The sequence below is a fragment of the Monodelphis domestica genome, chromosome 4 (genome assembly GCF_027887165.1).
Source record: "Monodelphis domestica isolate mMonDom1 chromosome 4, mMonDom1.pri, whole genome shotgun sequence".
Taxonomy (NCBI): Eukaryota; Metazoa; Chordata; class Mammalia; order Didelphimorphia; family Didelphidae; genus Monodelphis; species Monodelphis domestica.
The window spans coordinates 238,749,246-238,763,086 of NC_077230.1; the positions used below are offsets into that span (position 1 = coordinate 238,749,246).

Genomic DNA, 13,841 nt, shown 5'->3' on the forward strand with positions numbered 1-13,841 from the left:
AAAATTTTCAATTTAACTTTCTATGTAATGTTTCCCAAAAAGCAGTCCAGTGGTACTGCCAATGGTCCTGACATCTAATCCAATCCCTAGTTTTAGAAGCATTTGTGAGGACTTCACTGCCCCTAATTCGTTTTTTGTTTTGGTTTTTTGTTTGTCCCATATTCTTGATGGTGAAATCTTAGAAATTAAAAATTGGACTAGATGGAGCACCATGGAGCACCATTCACAGCAACCCATAGCTCCATTGGGAATCAAAATTCTGGTTTTCCCTCACCCCAGAACCTTGCCAGGAAACTATTTAACACAACAGACATAAAGTAGAGCCCAGTACCTCTTCCTCCAACAGTGAAAGTCTATGGACATTATATTTTATCAACAGACTTACTCCCTATCACACAAAATTACTATATGGTCAACTCCCAATTCCCTGAGGCCAACAGAGAGACCTAGATGATTGAAAACCACAGATAATCCCCAAACCTAATTTCAGCTAGTAGCTCTAAAGCCACTCAGCTTTTCACCAGTGAAGCTGAAAAAAGAGTCAGATGGACAGGTTTACACTTTGTTTCCTTTTATTTTCCTTCCTTTTCTCCCTCTCCCATCTGATGAAGGCATTTTTGTTAAATAAAATGGCCACAAAGTGAGAAGGAAGAGAGAACAGGAGCCTGGATAATCCATACCTTGAACCACATTAGTCCTTAGATAATAGGAAATTGGTGGCATCTTGTGTTGTAAGCTTCTTGAGGCAGGTACTGAGTCTTATTTGATCTTTGTATCCCCAGGTCTTAGCATGAAGCCTTGCTCACAAGATTGAAATCATAGACTATTAAAGCTGGAAAGGATTGTAAGGACCATCTAATCTGAATTTCTTGTTTTAGAAATTGAAGTTCAAAGAAGTTAAATGATTTGCTCAATGTTCTCTTTTGTACTGCAGGTCAAACCATAGCCCACATATATATAGGAAAGAATGTGTGGTTGAGTCTCTCACTCTAACATAGAAAGCTTGGGGGTTCCATTTGTTAGCTGATAGTGGTATTTGTTATAATGACATTCTACTATAATAACCTTATGCTGAAGGAGATCATAACCTATGGATCCCCAAATGCCAGAGCATATCCTAATTGATTGCTAGCTAACTTCCAAGGTTCACTTTCCTACTGTGTGATGAACAAATTTATGTTGCATGGTTGTCCAAGACATCCAAAGAAATTCTACCCTGCATAACTGGAGAAGCTAAGAATGAAAATGTATATGTGTTTAACATATTCTGGAGTCTATTGGATGTGGGATAATCCTCCTATTCCAATCTCTACTTTCCTTCACAGGTCTGGATCAACTCATGCATATTGCCAGATGGACCACAGAGTCCCCAGAGTAATGCTATAGGCTAGCACTGCCAGCAAATAGATTCTGAACAGTAGCACATCCAGCACAGAGCCCACCCGTAGCCAGTCCCGGGCAATATCCCGGCGCTCATCTTGCTTTTCCAGGAAATGCTTGATGGTTGCCAATTCCTGAAGTAGCCCATGTACTACCGAGGAGTTCTCCTGGGATAGTGGAGAAGGGTTGCTCCTCTCTTCTGTGGTCTTCTCCAAGTCCTGATGCCCTCCCAACCTGCTGCAGTGGTTTATGGTGGCTGAAAGAGGGGGAGAGAATTGGGGTTGGAGCAAATACAGGGGAAAATGGCCTGAATAATATATCAAATCCACACATTCATACAGTACTTTGTATTTTTCAAAGTATTTACATGCATATCATCTCATTTGACCCTCACAATAATCCTGTTAAGTGGCTGGCAGGCGTTATTCATTCCATAAGGAAATATAACCTCAAAAAGGTTAGAGTTGCCCAAATTCACAAAGGTAACTTAATTAGTGGTATAGCTATAACTAGGACCCAGATTTCCAGATTCCTAGTTCAATGCTTACTCATCTTCACCACCTGGGACTGAAGAGCCTAGAAGAAGGCAATTTATCAGCTGGTGAACAGAAAGGCTTGATGCAAAGGCAGCAGACTAACTTGCAGTTATATGAGGACAGAGAATTTAAGTTAGCCCAAATCTTGCTTCATGGACATGAATTTCCCACCCAAAAAGGGCTTAGAAGTTAGGAAATCAGAGTTTTTGTTCCAGTCACACCAAGGACTCACTGGATGATCCTGGACAAGGCAGGTATCCTCTCTGAGTCTCAATTTTTTCATCATTTAGGTAAGAACACTTGAGTTCCCCTTATCTCTCAGAGTTGTTGGAACTCAAGGGAAGATTTTTGATCTCTTTGTGGATAAAGATGGTTTTAGAAATGATAGCTCCTTATCATCTGGGTAGAAGTGACCAGGCTATGGCTTGGTCGCCAATGACAGTTCCTAGTTCTATTGGATATTTGTGCAAAGTCCTTTGGTATAGACAATAAACTGGTCTGACATATGAGAGCTTGAGTCCTTTTATGCTTGGTCCTATGGGGTGTCCCCCACATCTTTTTCTATAACCCAGGTATGTGAAGGTCTCCAACAAAGGACAGAGGCCCTAAATATATGCTTTCAGCCTTCAGTCTGTCTGCTCTTATTATTCTGAGTGCATGGTGGGCAAAAAAGTCCAACTTTGAAGCCTTCCTTGGTATGTTAGGATTCTCCAGAGGCCATTCTATCCATTTTTCTGTCTCTTCATTGTACTAGCCTTGACTCAGTTAAAAAAAAAATATGTCCTTTCTCATATAAATTAGAATGAAGGACTTGAGAGGAGACATTTTGAGCTTTATACAATTCCCAGTTTTTTGTTTTTTTTTTTTTTACCTGAGCATGTGTCATTTTCAGTGGAATAAGAAGAGACTGTGGATCTTTGGAGGGCTGAGGGACTATGATGTGGCTGATCCTGAAGGCAGAGAAGAACTGCAGCTCGCTCGAGTACCAGGTGCCTAAGCCAGGCAGGCACAGGAGGTTGGAGTTCTTGCCTGTGCACCAGCCGTACAATGAAAATAGTCTCAGTCAGGCTGATCACCAGTAGGGCCATGCACACCACAAAATAGACACCTAGGCAACATTAGGAGGTTTGGGGGAGGGGGAGAAAAAATATGTGAGGCCATGGGCAGTCATCTCTGCCAGACTGAACGTTCTCTTTCCTCCCCTTTCCCACCAATAATAGGGAATGGCTCATACCAATGAGTGGGGTGCCAATAGCTGTGGCTGGAAGTGTGTCAGACACAATAATAAGGAAGACAGAGTAGCCTAGGAGAAGAGTGATCTTGAAGGAGACCCTTTCACCACTGTCTGGGGGCAGGTAGAATCCTACGATGTCCATGACCATGAGGAAAATGCTGGGCAATAGCAGGTTTACAGTGTAGAAAAGAGGCCGTCGCCGTATGACCACCTAGGAGCAGGGAAGAGTGTCTGAGGGAAGCCAGAGATGGTCAAGGCCTTGGAATCCTATTAGTCTAGTCTTGCAAGCTCATAAATACAACCTATTTCTTGTTCCTGAAGTCTACCTAACAAATTTCACAGATTGAAAAAAGGGCAGATTGCATATTCTAGTGACTGGGCATTGGTCAGTTGCTATTTGCAAGATTTTATTAGAATTTGGGGATGGATATGGGAGGAAAGCAGAGAATCAATCAGAAAGAATTGTTAAATCTTTTTGGAAGCCTATTGGGCAAAAAAAAAATGTTTTTGTTCAAATCATTTTTTTCAATCTGTCTCCTCATCTACTGGGCCATTCCTGACCATTTCTTTGAACTTTTCCAGGCTGTCTAGGGAACTTCCTTGAGCTTTTTTAGGAGTGGTCACACTTTGCTTGAAATTTAAACTAACTTTTGCCCCCCTTAGTATCTTCCTGAAGTATTGAAATTGTGAAGAAGAGTCTCTTCCCCCAGGAGTACCCTAGGGTCTGTTGTGCCAGGGTTTTCCCCTCCCAACCTTTGCCCTGCTCACATAGAACTTCATCTCTGCATAGCTGTCACTGCTTTCAACACTAAACTCGTGGAACTGGGTCAGCACGTACAGAAGCTCCCACTCTCCTTGGTTCATGAAGACACTCTTATCAAGCTTCACCTTTTCTGGTAACCGCCACAGGGTAATGTTGATGTCCCTGACTACAAAGTAGAAATAAGAAAAGGAGGGAGAAAGAGAGTTGACAAGACTAAGCAGGATGATGGTGGGGAGGTTTTGCCTTTCATTCCACCTCCCAACTTTTCTTATGGCATAATCCATGATGCTTTTCATTGTAGCTAATCACATTCAATAGTCCAATCACAATCAGAAATTGAGGTGATTAGGTTTAAGCTCTAGCCATCAATCAACAAATATTTATTGGAGCAGCTTGGTGGCTTAATAGATGGAGAGACAGCCCTGGAGACTGGAGAGTCTGGTTTCAAATGTGGACTCAGATACATCTGTGTGACCCTGGGAAAGTCACTTAACACTCATTGCCTGGCTCTTACCATTGTTCCTGCCTTGGAACAGATACTTAGTATCGATTTTAAAACAGAAAAAAAAAGGTTTAAAAAAGTTATTAAGTGCCTTCTATGTGGCCACTGTTTTCCTTCTGCTCTGAAATGCTGAGTAAAATTTCATTATCTTGACTTCTTATTCAGGGAGAAAAATTCCAGGTTCCCTCCCAATAAGAATAAGAAAAGGAAAAGTACTCTTTAGCTAAATACAAAACTCCATATTGGCTATCCCCCATGCCTAAGACTCACTTTCCTCATCTCTGCTTCCTAGATTCCCTGGCTTCCTTCGAATCTCAAGTAAAGTACTATATTTTGGAAGAAGCTCTTCCAGATCCCCTTTAATGCTAATGTCTTACCGCGACTGAATATCTCCAATATATCTGTTTATAACTTGTTTATTTCATTGTTTTTGTGTTACTTCCTCCATCAGAATGTGAATGCCTTGAAGGCAGGTCATTTTTTGCCTTTCCTCATATCCCCAGAACTTAGCATAGCACCTATCACCTAGTAGAAGATTAATAAATGTTAGTTGACTGACTGACTTTGGACAAAATGTGCTATATTTGTCTAATCTAAGGGACAAACTAACCTTATAGTCAGCAGGTATCAAGTACCAATCCATGAAAGTCTATATTAGTGATTTTCCCCAACCTACCTATGTTCTCTTTCAGTATTTTACAGAAAGAAAAATAAGAAAAATCCATTCTTCACTGCTAGAAAGATATGTAGCATTACTGTTTCAAGCCTATGGTTGTACCTTTGTGCAAGGCTTGATCTGATATCTGAAAGATGTACAGTCTGTAATGAATGGGGAATTGTACTATTTGGGGTATGCTGAAGAGATGTCTTCTCTCTGTGATATCCATCCAACCAGGCCACCTTGGCCCTTGCCTCTTCCCAGTCTCAATTGTCCATACTCACTTGTGTGAAGCCAACTGGTGAAGGTCAATGAGCAGTTTTGCACGTCGAAGGGAAAGTTGTAGATATCCAGGCTACATGCAGTCACCACCTGGATGGGCTTGTAGTTCTGGACCTCTCCCTGGTGCCGAACATACACATATGGGATGTTTGGGGATTTTCCTACATCCACACTGACCAGAGGAGAGGAGTTAGTATTCAAAGAAGAGAAAATACTCCCAAGACAACCTGGAATACCTACTCTGATGACTTTCAGAGATAATCTAAAGGGATCTAGCAAGTGGTAGGATAATTGGAGTAACCTAGACTAGCCTGGTTCCCTCCCTCTTGCCTAAGCTCTTGGTGTTATAGTTATTGTTTCCAGGGCAATTAAAGACATAGTCCTTGAATATTCTACCCTTTCTTGTTATATGTCAACCTGGGCAGGCAAAATGCATCATTGTCTAAAGTGACCTTCCAGTCTTTGGAATGCTCCATAGGACATAATGTCCTTTAAGGTGACTCCTTAGCTTATCATTCCCTGTGACTTCTACCTTAACTGTATAGGAATTCAGAGCCCAATATCTACTGTCACCAGCTTCATGGCCAGAGAGCAGTGTATGTGAGTATGGCCAGGTCATCTAAGTTTAATCCTATCTCCAGCTCTGCTCAGAATTCCCAGGTTCCATTTTCCCTGCTTCTGAAATAGGAAAAATTACCCCTAGAAGAGAGCTAGAGAAATCAGGGGTCAAAAAAAATTGCTAAGAAAGCTATAGTCCTGACCATTTTGAATATGCCCACTTCCTACCACCAGGAAAAGATCAGTGTTATTCTAGATTTCCCATTTTCCCCTTGGGAATAAAGAGGAAGGATGAGAAGTTTGGATTTCATAATGTTCCACATCTATTCCTATACTACTAGATATCCAGAGAGAAAAGCTAGAAAAAAATGCTTATAGTCATTATAGCCTGATCTCCTATGAGGTAGGGGGAAAGCAGGATGATACGGAGTAATTGCTTTCCTTTTTTCTGTCTTAAACAAAACAAAACAATTCTAGAAATCTAGACTGACACTCCCAAGGCAACCTGAATTAAGATGACCATATTGAGAACTCAGTTTGGGGCTGGGAAGGTGTCCATCTGTGTTTGTTTTACCTGAAGAAAGTACTGGAATGATTGAGAGGCACAAGAACACTTAGTACAATCTTTTTGATCCACCCAGGTATCTGAAACTTTTACTTTTAGAAAATCACTCCATTGGGTTAAAACTCTCCCCAACTCCCATCCTCTTAAAATACTGATATTTTTAGAAGAGAAAACATTTCACTTTTACATCTAAAGAAGAAATAATATTCTCTCTGCCAAGAAAGTCCCTAGCCTAAATTAGGCAAAGAATATCTGATATGTTTGGGGTTGGGGGAAAAGAATTAGTTGAAAGATGAAATAGTTACTACAAAGAGTAGGTAGCACTATAGAAGATCAGCATTAATTCTATAACAAGTTGACTAGAATAGAATGGCAAATTGTTATAGTTCTCAGAGCCAAAGTCAGTAGAATTTAGGGTCCTGTTCAGTGCCCAGCCCCCATACACAAGCCTTTAGAGCCAAGACTTACAATTCATTGATAAGGATGTCTGGGACCCAGATGTAGTCAGTGGGGATAGAAAGCTGGGTGATGTTGTCAAAATCTTCAGGATTCCATTTGAGAAACTCATCAATCCAGTACTGAGGGAAGTGGGGAGAAAGCCGGTAAGAAACGATCACTGGCATCCCCTGCTGCTACAAAAAGGATCTGCTAACCACCCTGTTAGGGTATTCTACTGCCCTTCCTCATGCCTTTTCCATTGACCTGGAAGAATGATTTAGCAACAAGAGTGTGGAGTGCTCCTCCTTGGAATTAGCTATATAAGGATGGGATAAGAAACACTGGTTTTCCAACTGCTTGATCACATGTGTCAATGGGGATATGTTTGGGGTTATAAACCCTAAATGATCATCCTAGTGCAAATATCAATAATATGGAAGTAAGTCTTGACCAAAGATACATGTAAAACCCAGTGGAATTGTATGTCGGATATGGAAGGGGATTAGGGGGAGGGGAGGGAAAGAACATGATTTTTGTAATCCTGAAAAAATGCTCTAAATTAATCAATTAAATACAATTAAAAAAATAAAAAGAAACACTGGTTTTCACGCAAATTACTAAAAAAGAAAAGAACCACTGCTGGCTGTTTCCTACTCCACCTTCAACTCCTTCCATAACATAGCTTTAACTGGTAGTATTCTAATATTTCTTATAAATAAAAATAATGTGTGTGTGTTTTCTCCCAGAGCCAGGAAGGTCCCTAGTCCAAAATTGGGTACAGAGTATCTGATGGGGAATGGGGGAGAAGAATCAGTTGAAAGGTGCCACCTCTAATACCCTAAAAGACATGCAAAAAGATTATTCAGTGATCAGAACCAAAAAATGTAACTCCACATTCCAACCTGAATATAAACACTAGAAAGAAAAAAGTGGGAAGAAATTGGAAAATTTAGCAATTATATATATCACAGAATTAGTCATGCCAGATTGGAGAATCTCAATCAAATTAGATGATCTCTGATGTCTCTTCTAACTAACTCTAAGACCTTGTAAATCATTGGATTTAAAATTATAATGAACCTTAGAGATCACCTGGTCCAGGCCTCTGATTTTTTTTTAGATGAGGAAAATGTTCACATGCCCAAGGATACACAACTATTAAGGAACAGAGCTAATATTTAAACCAGATCTTTGGACTCCCAAGTCAAGTGGTGCCCTTTTCACTGAATCATGTTTCCTCTTTGCAGAAATAATAAATGCAATCTTTTCAGATCATAATGCAATAAAAATGATAATTAGTAAGGGTACATGGAGAGGCAAATCAAAAGTTAATTGGAAATTAAATAACGATTCTCCAAAATTGGTTAGCTAAAGAACAAATCATAGAAACAATTAATAATTTCATTGAAGAGAATGACAATGATGTGACATACTATCAAAATCTACAGGATGCAGCCAAAACAGTACTCGGGGGAAATCTTTGAGTGCATATATTAACAAATTAGGGAGGGCAGCAGTCATGTTGCCTCTTTGTACAATGTCCAAGAGTGGCTCAGGAGTATATTATAAGCTGAGAACTCATTCCTTGTCTTAGGTCTGTTGCTCTCATTCTTTTCAGCAATTTGGTTCCCATTTTGTCCTTCATTTAACAACAATCACATCTTTGGCCAGAAGGTGTGATTCCTTAACCCCTAAGCAGAAACAGATGAATGCCAACTAAATCTACCAATCCAGGATCAGCACCAGGGATAGTCATATGCCCAATTTAGTTAAGTGTAGGGAATAATTGAAGTCGGAAACAGTCACAGATTCAAAGACTATGTAGACAACAAACATCTGGCTTAATGCACTTTGTATTCCTGTCTTCCTAAACATGGAGGTGGTAAGATATTTGAGGAAGGTGGAGACAAGGAACATCACTAAGAGCCAGAGTTCTCATCTTCAAGGACTGAGAGTGAGTAAGGGGCTGAACTGCTCACCTGTCTGTACCAGATATAGGTGGTTAACACTTGATTCTTTTCATCCTGTGAGATAAAGAAGAGACAAAAGACAAGCAGAGATTAACAGACAACACCCCCCTATCCCAGTGAGGACCAAGAAGGCACTTGGATATTCCTTGGATATTCCCTTCATGTACATACAAACCCTAGAGAAAGAACCATATTCTACCAGAAGGATTCAAGGTTAGAGTGTCCAACTGCTAAGAAAACATAGATCAAGTGTCCCAGAGGAGAGGGTATTCTGTTCCTAATTGACTAATTCTTTGCTAGAGGAACTGAAGAGAGATGATTTCTGTGTGCCTTTTGCGGGGTAGAGAAGGACCTATGGAAGCTGTTTTTCTGCCTCTTTCTGCCCAGACACTTCCCCTACAGAATACATACAAGACTGAATCTTTGCACATACCATAGCTTTTCGGTCTGCTATTGCACAACACTGCACTCCAACTCCATCATACTATTGCCTTCACTGTGTAGCACTATAATTTCTTTACCTCCACTGATCTATTTATTGTTCATCATTGTGCCTCATCTTGAACATCATGTGACTGTCTGGAATGAACACTGCCTCAGAGACTTAACTGTGTTTCCCACCCCTACCCCTGGCCCCATTGCCCCTGACAGGTCTTCATGGTCCTCTCCTCATCTGGAAGGTTCAGTCCCTGTGCTCAGGACTATGGTAACTGGCTAGTTAGATAATTACCACGCTGAGGATGGCATAGATCATGACATCAATGGACACTGTGGTTGGCTTCCTCCAGTCCCGAACAGGTCGGACACTCTTCTTGTAATGGGTCAGGAGGTAGTCAGACAGTTGCAGCAGAGCTGGCTTGGTATTGTTGAGTACTTTAGGGCTTTGCTTCCTTTTGGCTAGAAAGATGTTCAGAATACAGTAAATAGCTAGACTTCTATCCTTTCTTCCCAGCTAATCAGGACTATTTTAACATGGTTTGAACCCACTACTGATCCTATCTACTGCGACTTTAAGGGTTTCTGACCCCAGAATTCCAAACTTCCTCCCATAAAACCCTATTTATTAGAATTATTCCTTTGAATCAAAATATCTTGTCTCCAGAAGGTTCTGGTTAAAATGCAAATGCATTGCCTAGGAAGGACAAATCAATTTGATATCAGAACAGTAAGGGAATGATAATATAAGTCAGATAAATTTTGGAAGGGGAATGGATCAGGAATAGACAGTTTTCTGTCACAAGTGTTTGATTGAGATAGGTAAATTGAAATAGCTCTACATAGGTGGGCTCTAAGACCTATGGGACTGCATGAAGGTATTAGTGATCTTTCAGTGGAGGTAGTAATTGCTGACAGGGAATGCTGGGGTGTGAGAGATACCAAAGGTTATCTGCTTCATGAAGCCACATAAGTGGAAGGTAAATTTCAGGGTCTAGGGCAACTCTGTGGTACATTTCCTGAACCCTGGCCAGATCCATGGGAGAATCAGCTAGGAAGTATTTCTATAAAGACTTCTCTTCTGGGATTGTAAACTCTTTGAGGGGAGGTAATATCTTTAGCCTTTATTTGTATCTTCAGCTTTTAGCTCAGTGCCTGGCACATAGTAAACATTTAGTAAATACTTATCAACTGACTAATTAAAACTACAAAAGTGCAAAGGTCTGCCAAGGAATTGACCAAAGAAAAGCTTTCAATGCCCAGCCCCTATGCATGACTCTGATCTCCCATCTGTCTCCTCAAGTTACCTCTAACAGAGTATGTCAACTGCAGACTCAGTTTGTCTTTCAGTCTTCCCAGGACCAAGAACATGGAGGCCTAAAGAGCAATAGGAATGAATTGCAAAACCAACTTCTTGTGTCTTAGTCCGATTTGTCCAGAATTCCCTGTCACCCAATTTTCTCTCTATGGTTCAAGTTCTCCTCTGAGAAAGAGGGAGAGGTCTTGTTGTGGGACTCTAACAAGGATAAATGAAAGGCTTTATGGAGTGTTTTGATATCCTGGATCTTTCCCTCTAACAATTGCCACCAGTGTCCAGGCTTTGGTGGAGTGTTATAAGAAGGTGGATCCTTTTCAACTTCTTTCTCTTATATGGGGTATAAAAAACCCCAAATGTTATATGCAATACTTCACAATAGTGGATCATGGTTGAACTGTCATTTGAAATAATTCTCCAAAGTCACTACTAATATAAGAAATGCAAGCTAAAGTCTCATCTCCTAGGAAGTTTTCCCTAACTCTTCTCCATCCCTACCCATTGTAGACTCCTTGGGCCTTTTCATTTGTAGCATAAGTATAGTGTAAGCAAATCAAAACAACTCTCAGGTTTCACCTCACACCCAACAAACCTGGAAAGATGGGAAAGGATGAGAACAGTAAATACTGGAAGTGCTGTAGGGGTAGGCACACTAATACATTATTGCTACAGATATTAATTTGTCTAATCATTCTGGAAATCAATTCCAAATAATGCTATAAAAAGTAACTAAAATTATAATAATGCCCTTTGTACTGCTAGGCATATACTTTAAGGAAATCAATGATTTGTTGTTGTTTTTGAAAAAAAGTTGCGTGAAGCACTTATAGCAGTATTCTTCATAATAGCAAAAAATTAGAAATAATGTAGAATGGCCACTGATTGATTAAATTACTAAGTAACTTATGGCAATGTAATGAATATAATGTAATATTACTGTACTATACAAAATGAAGAATACAGAGAAGTATGGAATGACACATGAACTGTTGCAAAACAAAATATAAACAGAATTAGGAAGATAATATATACAATGACTACAACAATGTAAATAGAAATAACTATACAATTGAAGCTGAATGCTGGGAAATTGTAATAACCAAGTATTGTTCCAACAAGGAGATGAGAACACACCTCCCTGCTTCTTTAGAGAGGTGGAGGACCATGGATGTGGAACACTACATATAATGTCAGACTTGGTTGATGTGTTGGTTAGTTTTGCTGAACTTTTTGTTGTTATTGTTGTTGTTTTTAACATTTTTTCCTGTTATAAAGAATGGCTGGTGGGGAGAAAGGAGAAAAGAGAAAAGAGAATTGAAATAAAGTCCTCCATCTTCTTAGATAAAACTAGGCAGAGTCCACCCAGTCTCTCTAAGCAAACATATCAGAGAAAGAGCTGTTTTCTGATCAAATAATAATAAAATAATAACTTATTTACAGAATACTTTCCAGTTTAGAAGGCAAAACAAATAGCCATATTAATTACTGTGATCATCACTTAGCACTACCTACACCCCAGTGCTTCTGCAAATGATTTACAGAGGGGAAGAAAATAATATTCATAACCCTTTGACAAGTGTCAGCTGGCAAATAATTAGCCAAATCCCAGGACTGAGTAGAAGGATGGGGTGGGATGGGGGGCTTGTGGGGAGAACCATAGTTTAAAATGGGAAAGGCAAGGATGTTGGTCTAATTTCAACACCCCCTCCTCGTTGGGAGGAAGGGAGGGAGACAATTTGGATCAGATAAGTTCCAAAAACTTGTGTGGAGATTTGTTATTACATGTAATTGGGAAAACAAACAAACAAACAAACAAACAATAATGAATTAACTAACTTTAAAAAACACATACAACTTAGCTTCAACTTTTCAAACTTGCTAGTTTAAGAATGGAAATGTCCAAGTTACATTTAGCGGCCCATCGAGATTGTGCGGTGTTAGCCTGTATGATCCTCTCCCTTCAATTTTATAGTCCCTCTTCCTAGTCCTTCCTTCCTTGGACACAGCCATGAACCTCCCATCTTTCTCTTCTGGCTCTCTTTTTTCCTTTCTCTATCCCACTCCCCCTTCTCCACTCTTTTAGTCTAGAGGACTTATCCAAGTCCTTGCTCCCGCGACAACCTTACAGCCAAGAGAGCAGCGGAGCGAGCGCGGGAGCATTTCCTAGTGGGTATCCCTCCAGAAGTCGACTCTGCGCCAGCCCACAGAACTTTCCCACGAGTCCCCTTACCTTCACTTGGCCCCAAGAAAATCAGGAACAGCAGGGAGAGGAGCACCTGACGTAGGGACAATGGCATGGTTGCGGTCTTGCTGGGACGTCTTTTCTCTTCGTGTCCCTTTAGGGCAAGCCCTCCCCCCAATCCGCCCCCAAGTCGTGTCCCAAGTCCGCCCCTAGCTGGCTCCGTGGGGTGTCCGCTTCCCACCCCGCTGCTCACCGGACCCACAGTCCTGTACTCCCCTCCTCTCCTCTTTCCTCAGACACTTTAGGGAAAGCTCTGCAAGTTGCAGCAGCCCTGCGCTTCCCAGCCATCAGGGTTGAGAAGCCACTCGGTTAATCGTGCATCAGGTTTCAGGGCTGGAAAGAGAGAGAAGGGGGAGGGAATGAGAGAGGGGGATGAGCAGAAAGCAAAGAGGGGAGGGGAGCCCACCCCGGCTGATGTCACGCGACGGAAGCTTCAGACCTCAGTCCCTAGACAGCTGGCCCGTGGACTCAGCCTCTGCCTCTATCTCCCCTCCGTAGCGTGGGGGTGGGAGTGGGGCAGGGGGTGGGGGTGGAAAGGAGAAGTAGGGAAGATAGAAAGGGGAGGAGGCTGCAGGATCTCCTCAGGGAAGGGGTCCGAGCATGGAACCTCTGGCTCCAAGGTGCCGCCTTCTCTATGATATTTCTCTGCGTGTGACCTGTAAGTAGAAGGTGGCATCCTCTCCTGGGGAGCCCTGGCACCAAGGGAGGAGGAGATGTAATACTGGACTCTTCCTTGGCCTACTGTCTTCCTGTTAGCTCCCCTGGGAGTTCCAGATGCTGAAGAGAGTGGAAACAGTAAGGCTCCACTCGTGCTTTTATAACATTACATTACTTCTCTTGGGGAAAGTCTTCCTTTTAGTACTTTAAGTTAAAAAAATAAAACTATGACAACTACAGAAACAAAATGGTTATTAGTGTTCATTTCATGGGTAGCTTTCCTCAAGTCTATCTTTGAAGAATTAA

The 13,841-nt window shown here is 41.2% G+C and overlaps 1 protein-coding gene across 1 annotated transcript; it reads right to left on the reverse strand.

Annotated features, from left to right (window-relative positions):
* Window positions 1-554: 554 nt before the first annotated feature.
* HTR3A (5-hydroxytryptamine receptor 3A) lies at window positions 555-13,204 on the reverse strand. Its single transcript, XM_007494766.2, has 9 exons — window positions 12,867-13,204; window positions 9,617-9,783; window positions 8,896-8,940; window positions 6,947-7,056; window positions 5,358-5,527; window positions 3,919-4,079; window positions 3,151-3,361; window positions 2,788-3,024; window positions 555-1,636 (listed from the first exon to the last, which is right to left on the reverse strand). Exons 1-9 carry the CDS (start codon window positions 12,931-12,933, stop codon window positions 1,338-1,340), a joined length of 1,467 nt encoding a protein of 488 aa, XP_007494828.1. The 5' UTR covers window positions 12,934-13,204; the 3' UTR covers window positions 555-1,337.
* Window positions 13,205-13,841: the final 637 nt, after the last annotated feature.